At 43.0% G+C, this 22,444-nt stretch overlaps 1 protein-coding gene across 8 annotated transcripts in view; it reads left to right on the top strand.

Moving 5' to 3' along the window:
• Positions 1-22,444, top strand: part of PLCB1 (phospholipase C beta 1) — a 415,215-nt gene that overhangs the window by 102,694 nt on the left and 290,077 nt on the right. For all 8 annotated transcript variants that reach the window (XM_072857457.1, XM_072857455.1, XM_072857454.1 and 5 more), the window contains one exon: positions 11,615-11,683. In XM_072857457.1, coding sequence (XP_072713558.1) covers positions 11,615-11,683 — 69 coding nt within the window. The remainder of the gene's footprint in view (positions 1-11,614; positions 11,684-22,444) is intronic.

Genomic DNA, 22,444 nt, shown 5'->3' with positions numbered 1-22,444 from the left:
TAAGGACAGTTTAATAGGGAAAGCAAAAGCTGCACACGCAAGCAAAGCAAAGCAAGGAATTCATTCACTCCTTCCCATGGGCAGGCAGGTGTTCAGCCATCTCCAGGAAAGCAGAGCTCCATCACGTGTAACAGTTACTTGGGCAGAAAAACGCCATCACTCCGAACGTCCCCCCCTTCCTTCTCCTTCCCCAGCTTTATATGCTGAGCACGTGGAATGTCCCTTTGGTCAGCTGGGGTCAGCTGTCCCGGCTGTGTCCCCTCCCAGCTTCTTGTGCCCCCCCAGCCTCCTCGCTGGTGGGGTGGGGTGGGGTGAGGAGCAGAAGAGGCCTTGACCCTGTGTCAGCACTGCTCAGCAGGAAGGAAAACATCCCTGGGTTATCAACACTGTGTCCAGCACAAATCCAAACCACAGCCCCATACTAGCTACTGTGAAGAAAATTAAGTCTATCCCAGCCAAAACCAGCACATGTTGGTTTAGGTTTTCTTCAGTCTCCAGGTCTGGTACAGATTAGATGTAAGACCAGGATGATTGATTTAAAAACCCAGTGAGAAATCTGCACCTTTTAATAACAGATATGCTAGCAAAATAACTGATCCCAAGAGGTTTTTGTGTCTTGGGGAGAAATCTTGTCAACATGTCTTTTAGTGCTGTTTCAGCTTTATATACATCCCAGAAACCAAACCTTGGACCCGAAAAACATGAAGTGCCTTTATTTACAAAGGTCAATTCATGAGTCTTCAGCTATTGTCTTCAGTGCTTAAGCATCATGTTATAGCTGGAGCCTCCAGTTGGAAGTGTGCCTGGCCTGTGGATTTTCCAGTTCAGTAACACGTGCCAGGGCCTTAGCTAGAGGAGTTGGCAGGAATATACATTTTGCTTCTGTACAGTTTTCAGTTTTTATCCTTTTACCTTATCCCTCCATGGAAGTCACAGGCATGTAAGTAGGGCATGTATTGCTATGTTGAGCCTTAACCTTAAAACTCCTTGTGCTATGTAGGGAGCAGGGCAATTCCAAGTTCCTATTCTCCCAGTTTTGTTAAATTTACATGTATAAAAAGTATTTATTGTTTTAATATAAAGCAGTCAAAAGCTCTGGGCTTTTCTAAACACCTATATTCAAAGCCATAAATGTGTTGGTATTCTTTTAGATGCATCAAACTTATGCTGCGTGAATAGGAAAGGACTTTTATAGAAGAAGTTCAAAGGACTTGATCTTGTTCCAGCTTGGAAAAATCTTCTGTTGACCAACAGGAGATTTGCCTGAGGAGGAGCTGCAATGTCGGGTGTGGTGGCAGAGCGTGCAGGGCAGTGGGCAGGAGTTGTACAGTGGCTCTTCCACCCGAGATGAAAGTCTCTACTCCAGTTGTTCACTATTTGGGGCACTCTGCTGACAGTCATGCACTTTACTTGCTTCAAAAGAAAAAGCATAATACTGGTCTATGTGCTCTGTGACGCCTTGTCAGCGTGAAATAATGGCGCAAGAACATCACCCCCAAAATACGATATGGCCCTTTCTGGGAAGGCGTTTAATCATCATAATCACACATGATTATGACTTTTGATATGAAAAGAGAAATTTCTTAATAGAAATACTGCTTTTTTTATCTGCCGCTTAAAACTTCAATTCACTGTACTTTTCCTTGCGACTCTAAAGCTAAAAATTGCCAGGTTATTCTCAGTTATGTGAATAAAAATCAGTCAAGTACCATTATGAAGGCTGCCTACAATATGCTTTGTATTTTCTTTTGAAGCAGGTCCTCCCCCAGCTCTTTCCTCTTTTGAATATGGCTGCACCTCATCAGTTCTCCTTTTTTCCTCCTGTTGTTACCCAGTTGTGCGAGTGGGACGAGCAGATCCCCGAGAGCCATTTTAGCAGAACCAAACCAATTCCAACAGTTCAAGGTGCTTGTGTCCGTGCAACTCCTACAGCCAGCTGCAAGAAAACCAAGTTGTTTGGATGAGAAACTTCTAGTTTTGAGCCATGGGTGTGCTTGCGTTGCCCTAAACTTGAGAGGCAAGCTCCTGTTGGTGCGGGATGTCCTGTTATGTCGCAGTGTAGCGCAGTGGGATGCAGCTTCTGAAGGAATCTCCGACAAGCTCCTCAAAACGTTTAAAACAAGAAAGCAGCCATACAGCTCCTCCACAGCTGACTGGCCATGGGAGGTAGCACGCTCTAATGGGGAACTAAATGACCAGGGACCTGTTTGTAGCTCTGCCAGGGATTGATTTCTCACTTAGTTTATGGCACATCGCTTACAACCAGACTTGTCTGGGCACTGATTTCTTCAAAAAACATCAGGTTCCTGTCGTTGTAAAGCTCCTGATTCTCTTGTAACAAGTTTCTATCCAATTTTGTCTCTTCAGGGCACGCTGGCTTTCCTGGAAAGGTAGAGCACCGATAGTTAGGGACCAATGCAAAGGCGGCAGCATGGTAGGGAGACGGCATGCTAATGGGTGTGGGACTAAGATACAGAGATACTTTTCCAGCTCTGCCACTGTTTTCTACTGTGCTGCTGGGAGATGACTCCACATACCTATTTCTCATTTGAAGCTGGTTGTCTTGTGTATTTAGGCTGTAAGATCTTAGGGTTGTGGCTTGTTTTTGTCAAGTATATACTGATACTCCTGTGAACAGGGGAAGTAATTTTTTTTATCTGCCAAGCTGAGCTTATACCCAATCAAGCACCGGTGACTTTGGACTAGAACTGTAGCTTCAGACATGGTTGAAGAGGGGGCAGACTAAGTTTTATCTGTAGTTATGGAAATTTTCTATTTTTCCAGTGCATTACTTTTAAAATCTGAGATGATTGCTGATCATAGCACACTGACTCTTTGGTGTGTCCTTCACCTGTTTGTGCCGGTCGGTTTGCTGTGATGAAGGCAGATAGCAAATCTTTACCTCTTGCATATTCTTCTGCTTCCCGACTATTTCTTTGCGCTAAGACCTGCATTGCGAAATGTATGCACCAGTTTCTAGACTGCTTAGCCACAACGTCTGTAAATCCAAATAAATGAAATTTTCCTTAATGAAGCAGCAAAGATCTATATGCATAGATGCAGAAGAATTGGTTTGCTTTCATTATTAAAAGGGTATTTAGCATGAAAATTCCTTCTCATTTTTTTTTCCCTAATAGCCCAGTGCTTCATATAAACTGCAGACTATTTTCCCTGTACTAGAAAATGTTGCTGTTCTTATGTCTCCAGGGATACATTGAGAGACTGAGCGTTATTAAGATAGCAAAAACTTTTCAGTTTGTGGCTTACTCTTCTATAGGAGTGCTTGCTATAAGGGCCTTTCAGTAGGGATGTCATGTAACTTGGCACTTCAAGGAGAACCTGCAAGCAAAGAAACCTTGCGAAGTATTTGGAGCTTAGTCCCAGAGTAGTTGAGTCAAACCATAAATACTAGTTCTTGCCTTGCAGGTGCTGAGGTCCTCCGACTCTTTTTGACTTAAGAACAGTTAATGACCACCCAGATGAAGCTTAGCTCAGGTTCAGATTTGCAGATAATTCATTTTGGGTTGTAAGAAGTCATTCTGTTCAAGTGATTTTTGAAAAATTTCCATTCCCTGTGATACCAAACCCCTTGAAATTGTTTGCTTGGAGAAGGTCATCCATCATCCAGTTAAAGTTGATTGTAGTTGTGGTCACCTCACCGGGTGCTTTAACCAAGAGTGCTGGGAGAGCCACCTGGGGAGCCAGGTATAATGGGGTCCCAGGTGCATCACTCTCCCCCTTGCCTAATGGACCATATTTATTTACTTGCAGAAGGCATAACAGGAGAGGCTGAGGAAGCAAGCCAGGGAGCTTCTCCGGAGAGAGCTGGCTGGGAATTCACTGGAAAAGTGGGATGGTGGGGGTCATTTGTACTCTGAATTGGACAAAGCGCTAACCTTAACCATTCACTTGCCTGAATCAGGGCTGAATGCCACTAGTTGTAAAGAGGGCGAGTGTCTGCCTGGACTATTTGGTCCAGACCTAAGGTGCTCGTGTGGTCAAAGCAATGATTAAAACTATCCCTTCTTGATGGCCAAGTTCCTGTGCCGTGTAAGAGGAGCACAGCTATGTTCTTCCTTCCACCTCCATCGCTCCCTGCCTCAGGGGATGCCTCTTAGTGCTGTAGGTAGCAGAAGAAATGTCAGAGCACTTCCACCAACTCCATGGGGAGATGTAGCGCTGATGATGACAAACAGCTCCCCACTTAAAATAATTCCCGAGAGACAGAGGTCCAGGAGTTGAAATTCCCCTGTGTGTATGGTGAAACGTGCCCAGCCTCATGCTCTGAATGGGCCTGAAGTGGATGGGGCTGTGGTGATTTTCTGCCAGTGTTTATTGGCCAGAAAGGAAGAGCTTGAAAATAAGTGGTTTGGAGTGAAGTAGTGGAGGCAGCAAAGTGTTTTCTGTCTCTCTCGCCTCTCAGGAACAGCTATGCCTCTCACTCTTTTCTTCATTTTGGGTGCCAGGGTGGTGGATTTGTTTTGGGCTTTGGGTTTTGTAATACACGTTTAGAAGGCAGAGAATTCAGGCATCGCTTTAGCCAAGTTTGAACACACAAAAAGTTTTAGTAACCCTTTGGGAAGCCAATGGCTAATCTAGAAATATGTGTTTGGTTTAACCTGAGTATTTGTTCTATTATTTGAATGCCTTGAAATTGCTTCTTCATAACCTCTGTGAGGAGAGCATCACCTGCAAGGAGCTGGAAGAGGTCTGGTTGCTTTGGGCAGGCTGGCGAGCTACAGCATGAATATAATGATGTTCAGTGGCTTGTTAAAAAGAGTAGGTGGGAAGGTAATAAAATATTTTGAACTTGTGAAGAACAACTTTATGCAGGAAAAGACTTTGTTATTGTCAGGGAGAGTTTTACCATCGACTTCAGGGTGTACGTGCTACTGTGCTGCTTGTTTATTGGCACAGCAGATGATTTTGATGCCTGATAATTGAATTGTGTGCTGCCAGGAGGAAACATGGAGAGAGTTTCTTCAGGGACTGTCTCTCTCTAGTGGGATGCAGCTTATGAATTATATAACGGGACTTTCAGGGAAACACAGCACTACCTTAGCTCAACTCCCATTAATGTCATTGACAGCCTTGCTATTTCTTCTTGTAGCCGTCGATGCAGGTTTCTGTTAAATCAACCTCACCAGTCCTCCACAGTTTTCCTTTGGGATGAGGAGACAAACGGCTGTGTTTCATTCAATTTATTCTTAATGATGATGGGGAAAAATAGATACGGTTTTAACAGGGGGATTATATACGAAATCCCCTAGCTGTGAAAGCACCCTTTCTAAATTAGCGCTAAATGTTCATTCTCACTGCAGAGAATGTCAGTCCTGGAGTAATCTGAGTGTGGCTGATCGATCAGCACGCTGTCAAAATCTCTGAAACCTGAATGAGGTGTATTCTATAAATGGTTGTAAATTGCTGAGTTTGCATATATATTTGCTCTGAATCTATAGGGCCAGATGCTTCTTTAGCATAACTTGTAATTGTTCCCAATCAGATTCAAATGTTGATCTTAATATTTTCTTTCTAACGTGTTGTAAGGAAATTAGTCACTTGTGTTTTTATTTTAAATAACACTTTTTAAATGCAGAATAAAATAAAAGTAACCTAGAACTGCATAAATTTTTTGCTTCAAGAAATAGTCAATGCTTTCAGGTTCAGAAAATGTTAAAATGGAGTCTTTCTATGTTAAAGAAACATTTTACTACGATTAACTGTTCCCAGTAGAAGATGTTGTTTAAGTCTCCGTTTGAAGTTTGTTTCAGCAAAATGGCCTTTTCCCTTTGCAAACTTTCACCAGATGTTCCCATCCAGTAGCACTAAATGGTGCTTGTTTACAGAAGGGGCTTAATTTTTCAAAGTTTATTTTGCCAGCACTGCATCAGACAAACTTTGAAGGCAGTGCTGTGTCTTCGGCAGTGCTCTGTCTTCTATTAGATTGACTGGTAATAGTTATAAGAATTAGGTAAGCTTTCAGGCACACAGTTTCCTCTTCAAACTTGAAACTAGAAGGAGCAGATTTCAAAGCTAAGTGGAAAAATGAGTTTTTAGAGTTTAATTAGCTGTGCGTCAGTTAGACCGTATCCCTAAACGGCAATGGCTACAGCAACATGGCCGTGAGAGTGGTGCTCCACAGTTGCTGGCAGCCTGCAGTGACACTTCATACAATGAGAAAAAAGAACATCCGACCAGAAGGGACGAGGAAATGGAGGCTGAACAAACGTGGGTCAGAGCAATACCCGGCTACTCGGCCACAGTGAGTACTCAGAGCAGAGTGGAATTATTTTTGTTAGGCACATAAGTACAGTAATTAGATATCTGGACCAGCTAACCCATGCAGCTGTTGTAATGCACGCCCACTTTTGCTATGTCTCCTTGACATAGTTTTTGTGAAATTCTGTAGGACGCTTGATCCCGCTTTCAGCCTGCTGTGCTGCCGATGGCTCTTCAGCAGAGCTCTCCAGTGGGATCGATAAGGAATCCTGCTTCGTAGCCGGGGTTACGTCACGAGCAAGTTCCCAAGACACTGTGATTCACTTGGCATCATTTTGGGCAGTTTAAAATAGGAGTGAGCCAGAGCCTCAGCTGGTATAAATTGGTGTTACTATATTAAATTCAGACGGGCCTAATTATAAGTGCTCAAGCAGTCACTGAGGGTTGCACAATCTATTGCTTTTGTGAGTGTGTGCTCACCCATAAAAGTAAGATTGCACAATCGAACCCTATATGAATGCGTCTCTGTCTCAGCTGCTAATTGAAAACAAACATGGTAGGATTAATAATTCTCTCCTCCGGAATTTCTGTATTATAAATTGGTGGGGGGATCTACCAGTTGCATTAAGAGATGTTACTCTATTGCAAGATTAATAAGTCCCAACAGCAACGACTGGAGGCGTCTAAACAAGGAAAAGTTGGATTCGCAGAGGTTTTTGATTGTTGGGTTTTGGGTTTTTTTTTCTTTTTTTCCAGTTGCTATGGCTTTCATGCCTTGTGCAGCACAGAGTGCAGTTTCCAAGCCTGCACAGAGGAAGTCAGTAGCAAAACTCCTGTTGACTTAAGCAGAGGAGGGTTTGGTCTGGTTTGCTGCACAGGAAATGGGGCATTTTTCTGTCCAGTACTTAAGCGTATTTTCCCTTTACAAAAGTCTGTCCACATTTTGCAACAGGGAAATAGGAAATTGCCTTTTCTCTCATTTGGGAGGAAGTTGCTCTCTGTCCTCTTAATTACTTGTTTGAAAGATGAAAGCAAGTGCCCAGGGGTCAGGGAATTCCAGGAGGTTTGGTATTTTTGAACCAAAGAACTTCTAAGAAGTGGCACATTATGAATTCTGATTTATCTAAACCCTGCTGAATGCTGCCTGCAGAGGCACTTACATGGATACCTAACCTGCTCTCATCTACTTTATTTAGAGCATAGGCTATAGCATCTATCAGGCTATTGCTTCTGCTGACCTGAACATACATATAAAATGTATGTATGGAAACTGGACCATTCCTTTCTGATATCGGATGGTGGCTGAGACTTTGGACTTTATTTTCCTGCGGCTTCCATAATTACTGCCTGGGAGAGAATCCCCCCAAATTAAATGGTCTTGTAGAATAGGAATATAAAGGAATATAGGGATAGGATTATAAAAACTGCTTTCTACATCAGAGAGGTAGCACAGCAAAGACTTAACAGCGCAGCAAGGCCATAAGATGGATCTTCAGGGGGTCGACCTTTTCTACAGCCATGCCAGCTGGTCTGGTCAAAGTAGACCCCAAAACTCCACTCTTCCCTATTCTTCTTAGACTGTCCTTGCTAGGTCTCGGGTCCTCAGGCTATCACATTTTCTGCAAGTGGCTTGGTGGCATGCAGGCAGCTTGAAAGTAGTAGTCAAAACTCCAAAACAACCCGATACCTCCTCATCCTCCTCCATCCAGGAGGATGCAGACCTGAGCGGCGTTGTTCAGGTTCCTTGTACCATCCTTGGGGGTGCTGGTCGTTGCCTTTTCCTTTTCTGTGTCTCTTTCTAATGTGTGTGATACCATTTAAAAGGGTCTTATTATGTTTGTGTTATGGAAGGTCTAGTTGCGTTTTTGTAAGTGAATAAATGACTAGTTCTGTTTGTTGTTCTTTTTTTTTTTTTTAAATTAAAATGCCAGACCAATCCAATGAAAAAAGCTTCTGAAATTCACTCTGTGTGTGGCCTAGCATCTTTGTTTAAGATCCATTTTTCTTCAGCATCTTTCATTTCTCTCATGTGTTTGCTGTTAAAGCCTTTATTTTTAGTGCTTGTCAGTCCTTTCAGTTGGCAAAATCTTATTTTTATGACATGTTCTGCATGTGTCCATAGCTTCTGTAGAATGTTTCACAGTGGGCTGGAGACCACTGTGGGGCACGAGTATTATTTGTTGTGGTAAATATAACCCCTGGCCTCCCACCCCAGAGGCCACGTTCTTGTCCGATAACAGCAAACCTGGGCATGTCCACCCTTGCTGAGCGCATGGTCTGTAAATCTGAAGTGCCGTCGTCTCCGTGCTTGGCTCTGCACATTTGCTCTGCGCGGTTTTTGTTGATGAATTTTCAGCCTGTCTCTGCCCTGCCTTGGCTTCCCTTTGCTTGATGCTCATGGAATATGCTGGCTCTCGGCCCTGGTTTTCTTTTCAGTTTCTTGCCTTTTGTGTAGTGTTGTCTGGTCTCCTCCTCCCCATAATTATGTCGTGACTCTCCTGTTTCCTGCCTCAATTCTTGCTCCGAGTGTGATAAACCTGAATGCAGCTCTGCCATATTTCATTATTTCCACTTCTGGCAGTATCTAAGTGGCCGCATGCATTAACTCAAAGATAAGCCCTCCAGTGTGCCATTTTCCTGTTTTATTTAAAGTAGCACCTGCTGCCATACCTGCACACATAGCTATTTAATAATGCTTCTTGGCTCTTTTCTCTCTGATTACTTATATATATATAATCTTTTTTCCCCTGTGTTGAGCAGCAAGTTTGCTTGCCACTACTGGTATATCCCAGGTGGTAACGTGATGTAGCTGGCACTGTCATGTTTCACAGGAGCAACTTGAGAGAGTAACAGAGTCATTCCCTTCTCCCAACGCTTCTTTAAAAGAAAAGGGAGGGAGAACAAATTATCTTTTAATTGACAAATAATTTGTAGCATCTGCACGAGCACTAGCAGTATCATGGTGCATTTTGAGATGCAAACGTGGCATGGACTAGATTTCAGAAGATGTAAAATATATGGAGACATATTTGCACTACTCCAACGTCACTGGGACTCGAGACATAAATTCCACAGAGGGAGGAATGATAGGAGTGTGGGAATGTTATCGTAAAAGCCAGGGACAGATCTGTGGCTGGTAAAAATCAGCATTGCTTTTTCACCGTTGCAACCATTTCCCCTTGGTGAGGAGCTGACCCCATCCAGGCCTGGAGGCCAGTCACGCTGGGAGATGGAGAGCTAGTTCTCACTGTCCTCTGCAATTTTTAGCTATTCCTTACGCAGTTGTCTCATTGAATAGTGAGAGATTACCCGGGCTTTGGTGCATTAAGGGCTTTTCTGCGCTCAGTATTGAGCTCTGCCTGAACTCCTGCTGTCAGTTGTGCTCGTGTTGTGCAGGATAAGGATCAATGTAGTTTAGATCTGGAAGTAAGATGGACCTGAACATTGGGTTCACAAACCATCAGGTGCTCCTGAGCTGGAACAGGGACAGCTGTAGACAAGCTTTTATGTAGAGCCATCAGCCGTCCATGTGAGAGGCTGCAGCGCTGTCAGAAGAGTGCTTGTGTCCATATGCCTTGTGTATTGTAGTTTGGGTGATAATCCTAAGGAGGTTTACAAAATATCACCTTTTGCAGCCCTGCCTATACTTCTTTCTAATCCCTGCAAGTTTTGATACCCTTGTCCTCTTTCAGGCAAGTAAGAGCAAAAAATAAAGATCTCCAAAGTCCAAGTTTCCCCTAAACAGGCTAGGTGAAGAGGAAAAAAAAATACGCTCATGCAAGTTCAGCAGGTACTATAACAGAAGAGAATTGGGATTGATATGGGGGACAGAGGGGAATGTGATGAATGTACGGTTGCATGAAAATTTGGTGGTAGAGCTAATGGCTTAGTAGACGATAAAGGTCTACAAGAGCTGTGCGGGAGTGGGTCCCTTAAAATGGAAAAGAAATAAAGATACAAAGTAACCCATGGCAAAATAACATATCCATGAGAAAATATGTTTTTCTTTTCTGCTTGGAGTTAAAAAAAAAAAGTAGTGACTTTGCCCAGCACAGAGATTTCAAGTTCTCCACACAGTATTTGCAATTACTGTTGGAAGGCTGAAACGCATTGAACTGCTGTAGCTCTAATTGCAGTGTGGTCACACTCCTGCTGAAGTACTTTTAGACTATATTTAGTATGTAATTGAGCCATGCTAACATGGGCTATTAGTCCAAATGCTAGTGTAAATGAGGCAGACGGTATTAAGATGTGCTTTAAGATTGTCAAGTAATGCTAAATCAGGTCAGATGTTCTCGCCGTGTCTCGCAGGACAGTTGGCGTTGCTCCTGGCAAAATACACGTAATGCCGCATGGATGTGCGTGCTTGTGAGGCAGCCGGCAGCTGGGAATCGCGCTGCTCCCATCTCCAGCATCCTTCCTCCTTCCAAATGCTCCCTGCCCATAAATGTTAAGGCATTCAAGAAAGAACCAACATGGCAACGTCCCAAAATGTCCTGTCGCAGGATGAGGTTGGGGAAAATTATGTTGGCTGAAGGGTATAATTTGCTGCGTGTTTGGAGAGGTGAATGCTCCGTGCTGATCCCGGAGGGGTGGGTGCACCCCGTGGGGCTGGCACTGGCAGGCACGCCCCGGGCACCGTGGGCTCAGCCCAGCCCTCATCCTTCCCATGCAGCCAGGCACCAGCAGGGAGAGTGGAGACCCAAGAGGTTATCAGTTAAAGGAGACTCTTCGTGTTACACGCGTGTAGGGGAGGACAGGAATTTGCCTAACAGAAGCTGTCATCACATGCCAATTTTGTTCCAAGTACGGCGTGTGTTGTATAACCCAAAACTCGAGAGTAACGTACGAACTATGAAATGCTTGTCAAAAGTACATGGTTTTTACTGAGCAGTAGCCACTAAAGTTGTTGAGCCTGCTATCCTTGAAGATATAACACTTCTTGGGTTTTATGTGCACTTTTCAAGATGTTCTGGCAATAATGTAGGTTTTCTATTGCAGAGGCAGGGTTTTCTGTTTGTAACATCGCCTTTTTCACACTGTGACTAGCATCAAAATGCTACAAATATATTAAAAAGAAAAAAAAAAAAACAAACCACAGCAGCTGGTATTTAGTGATCCAGGAAATAAACTTGACTCATATGGCTTCTATATAATCTATATATCATAAGAGACCTGCACATTTTTAAGGAAATCAAGTTATGTGTCTGAGGTCTTAGCATTGCTATTAGAATAGCTTAAGTGCAACAGAGCACTCCTTGAAACTGTTCTCAGTTTGGACAGGCATCATTGCAAACAGGCAAACCCCTGACCGATGCGGGAAGTGGGGCACTGTTAACAAACAAAGCTTTTTGACTAATGTAATAATTATCTGTGTTGCAATTTTTCCTTCTAGGAGACTGAGCTGCTAGATATCAGCCTTGTCAAAGATGCCAGATGTGGAAAACATGCCAGAGCTCCCAAGGTAGGAATTTTTGCTGCGTGCTGACATGTTACATTGATGACCTAGATAAAATAGAATGGGAATTATATGCAAGAATTAAAAAAAAGAAGTTCCCTTAGCTAATAAGAAGTATTTTGTCTTTTCTCCATTTAACACGGTTTCTGATGAGAAGCGTTATGATTGTTGAGCCGTTGTCCTTTGATTCTGTTTGTAAAATGCTGATGGAAGCTCTGCTGGCAGTGAGGGAACAAAAATCCTGGTTTGTCAAGGTAAACTTACACAAGTTCCTGGCTTCCTGACGGCAAGGAGCTGATAGTTGTTTAGGCCCACGTTGCATTTTGTGCTGCCTGTTTTCCTCTTGCAGTACCTCTTGAGGCCAGAAAGAGTCGGTGGTTTGTTTTTTTTTTTAAACTGTCATCAGAGAGGTCAGGATATCAGCTCCCTTGGGTCCGCTCTGATGTATTGCATACTCCTTTGCTGTCTTTAAAGACAATAGGTTGTAGATATATGTTCTCTCTGGTGTTTTTGTTTGGACAGACACTACACATCAGAGAAAAAAAACCCAAAGCACTCAGCTCTAGAAGCAAGATAGTGCCTCGGGGAGTCGCAGGAGTGATAGGAAAAAAGGAAATCTCCTTAGGGGCCTGAAAGTATGGCCGTGCTGCTGCTTAGCCGTGGTGGAACCGGTGGGGTTGAAGCAGCCCAAAGGAATGCTTCTCCTACCCTCATCTCAGGGGAGGAAAACCATTAGGAACGGAAAAGGTTGTTTCTCCGTGCCAGAATGCGATTGTAGTTATCTCTGAACAGACTATTCAAATTCGGTTTTCAAAGCTTTCCGTGTAGTGCTGGCAGCATTTTAAAGGCTGAGTTATAATTGAAATGCAACAGAAGTACTTTATGACATCCACATTAATACCAAATGAGTTCACCATGATTAATGGTTCTATGATGAATAGCAATAAAGTATTAACAATGGCTAGAACATTATTTTAAAATGCTACCCGCTTTACAGAGGACATTCATGTTCTTCTAACAAAATGTTTTTAGCTAAAATTTATGCATAGCTATTGCCTCAGTGACTTTTATTTATGAGGTTACATAAAGGCTGTTTTTGTTACAACATGTTACGGATTTGACAGCAGTGGCATTAAATGAAGGGTATGAGAAAATCCTGACTTTTAGGGTGGTGAAATGCACCACCTGTGTGAATGAGTTTGCTTTTTGTCATTGATTTGTGTGTGGGCAGAATGAAAACAACACCTGGGTTGGCTGTTGATGGGATCTTGCAAACGGTGTGAAACAAAATGCTCATTTTGGGGCCAGTCGTGTCGGTTTTGCTTTGATCCACGTTGTGGGGCTGAGCAAAGGAGTGTTGACTGCAGGTGAGCAAGCATTACAGAAGCCCTGTTTGTGTCACATCCACGGAAGATCTAAAACTCATATAGCAGCAGGAAGGCTTGGCTCTAAGTCAAGCAGTAGCAGCTTATGATTGCATGGAGGTTTCCAGTAAAAACACTGGGATGTTGGCTTAAGAAAGCAGCACCACGTATGCATGATACTTGCCAAAGTCCCCAGCTTTTCCGAGGCTCTTTTCCACAGCTCTACGTCCAGGTGGGAGCAACCCTTGCTCTCAGGTGAGCATAAATAATGAACTATGGTTAGGGGTAGTTCCTGTGTGGGAAAGCAAGCTTCCCTCATGTAGCATGCATAGAAATCATAGAATAGAATCATTAAGGTTGGAAAAGACCTCTAGGATCATCTAGTCCAACCGTCAACCCAACACCTCCATGCCTACTAAACCATGTCCCAAAGTGCCACGTCTACAGGTTTTTTCAACTCCTCCAGGGATGGTGACTCCACCACCTCTCTGGACATTCATAATCTGCTCGTTGCACGGTAAAAGCGTGATGCACGTGATGATTGTATTGTGATGATGAGTCTGAGCTGTATCCAGCAGAATGGCTCTGCTGTGATTTACTGGTACCTGCAGAGCCTCTTGCCCTCTATGTAATACAGCCTACGGTATCAGCTGCAGACATGCAACGGAGTTCAGCTGCCTCAGCAACAAATACTTACTGCTGTGGTACCACTTAACACAGGTTTATTAGCTATCCCAGAAGTTAATCTCTCATGATCTGGTGGGATCATCATTGACTTGGGAACTTGCTTCCTGTAGTAGCCTTGCCAGGCAGAAAGGACAACATGCTGTTGTGCCTTCATGCATCTTTCACTGTAAAACAAGAGATTTAGGCAATTTTCTCTTCATTCCCCACCACCCCTCCCTCTGCCCATCGTCTTGGACAACTTTTATACTGCGTTAAGGGAGTTCTGCCAGTTTATGCAAATTTTTTAATCTATTTTCAGAATTCTAAGGGTGGATTTAATCTCTGAGTTGTCATTAAAAACTTAAGAAGTTAATGGGAATCTTTAAACCTCATTTAGTGTATTTCTGATCTACTGCTACCTTTTGATAGAAATAAGTGTCATCTTTAATAAGCCTTGACTTTTCTATTAAAAAAAAAGTAATTCATTTTTATAGTAAACTAAATTTCGGTGTCATTGACGACACCCATAGTAAGCTACCAGAACCTGTTAGGTGTGCTGCTACAGAAGATCATCAGCAAGTAATGATTTTAGAGGACTATAAGCAGTCATAATTACCAACAAACTCTTTCTTCCCCATCACCATCTGGAATACACAGTTCTTCCCCATATGCTGCCATATCCACCAGCGGGGACGTTTCTTTGGTAGCTTAATTAATCTGCCAAGCTCTTGGTCTTTTTGATGGCTGGAAACAGAGTCTGTGCTCACGCTGCATTCAGTGTACCTTCTGCACAACCATCAGTATTCTTAATTTCTGAAAAAGAGATAGAAACACAAAGGGTTTTTCAGTTTGTTTCTCTTTCAGCCTTGTTGGCTGACATTCATTTTTCACTATATTTTTCCGTAAGTCCAGACATATATATTTTGTGATAGTTCTTGCATGTTTGTTGTTGTATCTTCTAGTCGTTATCATAAGGGGGGAAAAAAGAAGCTTTTTCATTCTGGAGAAGTTTTCATTGATGAAGGATAAACAGCCAAATGCTTTGTTTTTGTTTAGAAGGCATTGTGCTCTTTTTGTTTTATCCTGTTTCACAGTGTCCCTAAATTTGTTGAAAATGTGTTGACATTTTGCTCCAGTAATTAAGTCCAAGCTATGGATTGTCTTCCGTAAGGCTTTGGCTAAGGGGCATAGTCTGTGCTTTGGAGAAAGGTAGTTATTAGGCATGCTCATGTTTTGTATTACTCCCTAGGCCATAGCGTGTGTAAAAAAGGGTAACAGCAGACTCTAAAAAAGGGATACATAAGTGCACTTATGCTACCGTACACTGTTCGTAAGCTCAGAGCTTTTTCTTTCTGGGTTTCTCATCCAGGAGGTCTGGTTCCTTTCTCCATTCCCTATTACGTTTGGCCTCAAAAGTTCCCTTGAAGGCATGAAAGCGCAGCTCTCATCCTACAGTCGTCACGTTAAGGTAGCATGAAGAATGAGCTGAGATCTCCTCAAAGTATGTTAGCGCTATGTTGCAGCTATGCAGGTGGTCAGCTCTGCTTGGCACTTTGAGTGCAAAACCACTTCTCCTTCTCCAGCTTCTGGTTTGTGATGATCATTAGAGTCTCTTGAAACCTCTCTCCTGTTCTTCCCGTTCCCTGGAGACTTAAGAGCAGAGCACCAACACTATTCCTGGCCATGACAGCAGTGTAAGGGAGTAGCTCAGAAAGGTGTCTGCAAAAGCAAGACCTTCCTGAGCAGACCTCAGGAATAGTTACCCAGAAGACCTGGCTGAAACGACATAGAGTAGCCCAGTGCTAGACCACGGTCCTAGAGCCAAGGTCATAGTCTTATCAGCTGATGGTAATTATTATCTGTGCTCTCACACTTCGGGGTACTGTAACGAATTTGTGGCTGCCCCTGGGAAGTGCTGTTACCTTGTGGATGGTGTGAAGCCTAGAGCCCCACCTCAGCTTCTCAGGGTGTAAGAGTGGCTTTGTGTTTATCCAAAACTCAAAACTTGTATTTTTAGTGTCCACCAATTCTTCCAAGTGGTGCTTGAGGCTGGGAAGACGAGACAAATTCAGGAGACTTGCACAAGTCTCTGTGCGACTTTGGTGCCTAATGGCACCCAAAGGGAATTTGTAGATTTTTTAGGGGGTTAGGTAGACCCTGGGGGTCTTGGGCAGAGAGTCAGAATGGTTTTATAGCAAAGGAAGTGGGGCACAAAGATTAAAGGTTAGACCAGTCAGAGTGTTTAGGCATCTGACAATAAGCCTGTATGTCTTTCGTAGGAACTTGGGCTTCTAATGATGTAGAAGGGAGATGTTTAGCGGGTACCAAAACACTTGATGCTTGGGGATGAGAAGATCGTCCTCTGTCCCAAAATCAGTAAATAGTATACTCAAATGACCACTGTGTTACTGAGAAGCTTCAGCATCACCTTCTTTTTCCACATTGTCAGGGATGAGTCCCTCTGTCTTCAGCTGCTATTTTCAGAAACTATAACAGAGTTTTCCATCTCAATGCAATATACATGCAAAGGCTTATTCTTTGGAATAAGGGCAAATCTCCGGCAGCACAGAGCACTGCAGCAGCTCCCTAAATGAGAAGAAAAATGGAAGTAATGTTCTGAAGAGAACAAGAAAAGACTTCTTGATTGTGTATGTTAGGAAAAAGTGCCTGAATGCAAAATACAATGAAATTTATACAGAAGTGAGGGAATTATAAGATGATTATCAGGACTTTGCCTTTTTAGTAAGCATTAGAATCATTTAGGAAGGGAGCAAGAGAAGTTTTGAGAACAGGAGATTAATATGCAGTTCATTTTTTCCTTCAGAAGACGTGACTGCCCATAAATTCAGCTCAGCCTTTTTGAAGCGTGACATGCCTTTTCTCACAGCTTTCAGGGACTCAGAGCTGCTGCCAGTGTCAGCAAGGGTGCAGTGTCAGGATGCTCAGGGCTCAGGTTGTTTGTATTTTGAAATGCTGAAGGAATGTGAAAATCATTAGTTGCGATGAAGCAATTATTTATTTCCTTTTATTCGCGCATTACCTGGTAGCACTCTCTGGAGCTTTTTTTTGATGCGCAGACTAACGAAGAGACGTCTTTTCCCTTGTAAAGTTTAGCAAAGAGGTCTGCAAAATAAAATAACGCAACGAGCAGTGAAGAGAAACATATGCTTTTGTACCGTGAGGCATAGAAATAGCTCTGAATATTCACGTACCTTCTGTGAAGCGTGGAAGTGCCACTCAAAAGAGTGTCCATGTTCTTAAAAGGGAGACATAGCTAAAAATGTCACGCAGCAGTAGGTACTGGTGAAAGGTTAGGTGAAGATTTGGCACCTGCAAGCATCCTCGCAGGACTAGGGAAGTCACACTTTTTACCATCTCGTATTTACTTTAGCCAATAACAGTTTCTATGGAAACTAAAATCTTAATGCAACTGTATAAGTGTTTTTAGTAGCAAGGAGAAATATCAGGATGAGTTGGCAGCAATAAGGAAATAACCCCATGGCAAATGTTCATATTGAAAACTTTTGATGCATTTGATCAGTCTGTTTTCCCTCAAAGATACCATAAATCATTCAGCAGGAAATGAATTTCTTTAAATGACATATGCTATGGAACCTGTAGGAGATGAAATTATGAATGATGGAATCGCTCTAATGCCAAAATGTTTATAGAGCGTAGTCCCCAATTTTAAAAACACTCGCAGCTCCGCTGCCCCAAATTTTCTCACTTTAACAAGAAAGCTCTACAGAGAAAAATAATTAAGCTTTTTTAATGTCAGAAATTTGCCAAGACCTCAACTACTATTAATACCATCACCAGCCTCTCTGTATTTAGTGGGTTTTCTTGAAATGCTCAAGTAGAGTGAGATGATTGAGGGATTAAAAACTACATGCTTCTTCCTCACTGTAGAGGGTTTGCTGGTTTCTAACACATCTGCAGAGAAAAATCAATGTTTCACGAACTAGACGGGCTCGAAAACTAAAAGGAAAACTAACAAGGAAAGCCTAAATAATTATTTAATGGAAAAATTGGTGATTTTCAGGGAAATGAGGATGTGCAAGTGTATTTGAATTGTCAGAGCTATCAAGACTGCTGTCTTCTGCATCTGCTTCTGTACTCCATTGCGCTGACTTAGACTCGGTAGGATTTTACTGACATTTGGGTAAAAATTATGCAGAGAAGCAGAAAGTAAGACTGCTGTCTGTTATGTTGTTAGTAATCTCCTATTTCTTTCTTTGTTTTTTAACTTACTGCCTGAATTTACAAATGCAGGTGAAGAACTTTTTGTGAACCCACTCAAAGCACACATACGCAAAGAAATAAATCGCAGATAACGCTTGGTTGATTTGCCTCCGAATAAGGCTCTAACTTCTAATTTACGAGTCCAATGACAAGAGCCTGTCAAAATGAACCTAATTCAATCACTTGATTTCCTTATGGTATCTGAACTTAGAGTTTTGCTGGCAGCCTGTGATTTTTATGGTCAGGTTGTTTGTTTTTCTTTTATCAGGAGAACAAAAGAGGCCTCTTGTCACTTCTGAAATATTTGAAGGCCGAGCAGTTATTCATTTCTTTATGATAAAGTCCATGCTGGGACAATTATGTTGTGTTTGATAACCATCCTGATTAGACTGCACGTGGGAAATGGCAGGTAGATGTTATTTTTATTTTATTTTATTTTATTTTATTTTATTTTATTTTATTTTATTTTTGGTCCACTCAGTAAATTCCCTGAAAAAGTCAGCTGCCTACATGGATCGCACAGGAGAGCAACAAGCCTGCCCTTTGCAGCACCAGCTTCTGTCTCTCTGCCTGTCTCAGATGCTGCTATTGCTGTTATTTTTATCTGCTGATAAATGCACGTTGCTTTCCCTTCAACAACCTTGGTGCTAAATTAGAAACTCTCATGTAAATTATGCCTAAGCAATGTTCTGTTTCTGCCAAAAAGAAATAAAAATGGAATATGCACGCAGCTCACCTTCTTCCCACTCACCTTAGGGATAACAGTGACATCCTGGAACATCCCCCCAATTTGTTTGTTCTTCTACATGACTGCTTTTTTTCATAATAATGATTAAATTACATAAACATTTTCTCTAGGTTGAGTTTTACTTTATTAAGGAAGGTTAAGATTACTTTCTTTGGGTGATATTTGACCAGCGTTCATGTGGTCACAGTTGTAAAGACGGGGGAATGCATGGAGCTGAAATGCTGCCAAGAGCGTGGGAGCCGTGGTCACTGTGAGAGCGACGGAGATTTGCCTGGGACCCTCCTTGGGGGGGATGAACCTCGCTCTGCCCTTCTCTGCAGCTTGGCATCGCCTCTTCACCAGCCTGAACAGGCTCCTAACGGCACCCGGCATCTTTCGCTCTCCCCAGTTTTCCCCACCAGTGCAGACTTTTTTCAGAAGAGGTCTCCCCACTGCCCACAGTAAAGTCCTGCTGCTTATTCAGGAGTGAAGGCAAATTTCTGTATGGCTAGGAAGCTTTTGAGTTTGTTTTTGTTTGTTGTTGTTTTTTTTAATCTGTTGAAAGTTAACTTCTTTGGGGAAGACTCTCATCTCCAAAGGTAAAGCTGTCGGTGCTGCTATCCAGGGAGCATGGAGAACAGGTCTTCACTTCTCCATCACCTAGAGAAATGTCACCATCAGAAACATTATTCATGCTGTTCTGGAAGCAAAGCAAAGCTTCCTGAAAGCGCAAACGAAGCCTGGGGCGTTAAGTAGCAGCACAGTAGCCATGTTCTTTCTGCTTCATCGGGTCAGAAGCCGTGTGTCAAACACAGTGGCTTGCTTGGCGGCGTGGATGAGCACAAGCGCTTTGCACCTGTGCTCGGAAGCCTGCAGAGATTCCTCGCCCGCCTCGGAGCGCGGTTCACTTGGCTGCTCATGCCTGAGGCTGAGGCCACCTCCGAGATGATTGACCTCCCGGTGCTCCACCAGAATGGCCCAAATTAGTGGGGGTGATTTTATTTACAACCCTCTAATCTTTAGGGAGCTGGGACCTTTTCAGCAGCTTGTCATCAACTGTATGACTTAGCTCTGTCTGGGTAGTTCATCGGATTCACTATTTACTAACATTCAGGGTAGAGTAGAAAGCACAGATTTTCATCCAAGGCTTTCACTATGAATCATTGCCAAAAAGATTTAATTTGGTTTGTTTTTTTTTTTCCTGATCACTGGCTGTTTCAGTTAGCTTTCTGTGCTACTTGGTTTTATGTTTTTCTTAGTTATATTTATAAAACATACATCTTCTTTTTGTTTGTATACTTTCATGCCAAGGAATTCTGTATTTTCAGAAGCACAAAGGCATTTTATAAATGTTATTTTAAAACTTGACGTTTAAATTTCAAAAGGTAGAATAGGCCACTGCTCAATTAAATACGTGATATTTGAGTTGCTGGGAACACCAGAGAGTATCGGTAAAGCTGTGCTTTAAATGCTACTGCTGAAGATGCTTTTGAATAAACCTGTGTACATCTGGTTTGTTTTTTTCCCTTTTTCCCTTTTTCTCCTTCAGTGTGACTTTTTGTGCGATTTTGACAAGAGATTGAGAGAGACAGCTTTGTGTGCTCTCAGGCACACATAATACTCCAAAACTATTTTAAATCCATACATAAGCCACTCTGAGCTTTCAGACGGCGGCGGTGGGGGATTTAAGTAGCACACCGGAGGGCATGGACTCATCGCTTAATTGAGCACGTGCTTCATGCAGAGGTGCAGTTCAGTGCTACGGTGATATTTCCTGTGTTAGCGTCGTTGATTGTAATCACCTCCGCGCTGTTTCAGCTTGGAATTCCTCTTCTTGCCTTTCCCTGCCGCCGGATGGGGCTCACAGGAGGAGGAGTGGGTTGCAAAGTGGCATCCCTCGGCTGGTAGGTACCACTTCTGGTGAGCCTCGCGGTTGCTGCCGTTGGCAGCCCTCGCCTGTGCGTGTGGGTGCGATGGTGGCGTGCTGTCACTGTCTCACCGCGGTGACGAGGCCGTATCCGCTGTCGGCAGCCTTTTGACAACATTTGTGTTGCTGATCAGTAACACGGGACGTGGATGTCTTATTCCTGCCTTTGCAGCTAATAACGCTAATGAGATGAGAATGCAGCTGGGACAGCACGTCCAACCACAGCTAGCACAAACCCATGCCCACTGTCAATCGCGGTAAAGCTCACTTGAATCTGATGAATGGCATTTTTACAGTGGCTGGCACAAAATTTAAAAATTGTTGGGACAATATAAAGTTAATCCGAAGGTGCTTTTTGTGATGCTAAGATGTTAATATTGCCTATCCATGTCCTGTATTATCTGTTTGTTATCCTGCACCCCCTGTGTGTTCATATCCACGTTAGCTTTTGACTTGCACTAAGATTATAAAGATTTGGGAAAGTACAGTCCTTTTTTTCCGGTGTTGCTACAATATCTGAAAGTGCAAAGTCCTGTTTCATGAGTAGGGCTCCTAAGTGCAATAGTAATACAAAAACTAATAAGTAAAATGTTGCTTTCCATAAAGATAAGAAATGCTGCATTCAGCCTCTGTCATGAACTCTCACTTTGGAAAGAACTTCAAAATTCTTCATTGGAAAATGTAAAGGTACTAAATAACCGAGTCATACTAGTCTTTCCTTCTGAGCGGTAATCTCCATCTAGAAATATTTCATAAATATTAAAGTATATATTTTAGCAGTAGTGTGGAGCCGTGCATCCAGAGAGGGATCTGATGGCAGGGCAATACCCTCAAGCTTCAAATGTGGCAGCAACAGGCTCAAGTGAAAATGCCAAAGCAGAAACATTTTTCTGCAGTTGTTTACAACAAATGATTTAAATTTCCCTGTTTTATTGGAATCCAGCTTGGTGACTTTCCATGGCACCCCTTATCTTGTAAATAACTGGTTGGAGAAAACTGCTAGGTTTTAATTAGTTGCAAAGGTTGGATATAGTTGTTATAAATAGCGTGGCCAGCAGGAGTAGGGCAGTGATCGTGCCCCTGTACTCGGCACTGGTGAGGCCGCACCTCGAATACTGTGTTCAGTTTTGGGCCCCTCACTACAAGAGAGACATTGAGGTGCAGGAGCGTGTCCAGAGAAGGGCAACGGAGCTGGGGAAGGGTCTGGAGCAGAAGTCTGATGAGGAGCGGCTGAGGGAACTGGGGTTGTTTAGCCTGGAGAAGCGGAGGCTGAGGGGAGACCTCATCACTCTCTACAACTACCTGAAAGGAGGTTGTAGAGAGGTGGGGTTGGTCTCTTCTCCCAGGTAGCAAGTGATAGGACGAGAGGAAATGGCCTCAAGTTGTGCCAGGGGAGGTTTAGACTGGATATTAGGAAATTTTACTTCACTGAAAGGGTTATCAAGCATTGGAACAGGCTGCCCAGGGAAGGGGTTGGGTCGCCATCCCTGGAGGTATTCAAAAGATGTTTGGATGAGGTGCTTAGGGACATGGTGTAGTGGTGGTCTTGGTAGTGTTAGGTTTACGGTTGGACTTGATGATCTTAAAGGTCTTTTCCAACCTATACTATTCTGTGATTCTGTTATCATCTGCATATAACCAGCTCATTCAGTATCTCCTCATGGAAACCCAGCAAAACCATTTAGGCTTAGAAAAGAGACCACTGCGAAGCAAAAGGATTAGGTGTAGATCCCGAGTAAGCATGGCTGACAGATGCCAGTTTCTTTGCAACCGGGTGAAGGTGCCTCCCTACTCAGCTCTGCAGGGAAAACTCTTTTACTAGCAACAGGACAGCAGGGTGC

This window comes from Ciconia boyciana, chromosome 3, assembly GCF_034638445.1.
Source record: "Ciconia boyciana chromosome 3, ASM3463844v1, whole genome shotgun sequence".
Classification (NCBI taxonomy): domain Eukaryota; kingdom Metazoa; phylum Chordata; class Aves; order Ciconiiformes; family Ciconiidae; genus Ciconia; species Ciconia boyciana.
Note: the sequence above shows the minus strand (reverse complement) of the source record. Positions and strands in the feature narration are given on the sequence as shown.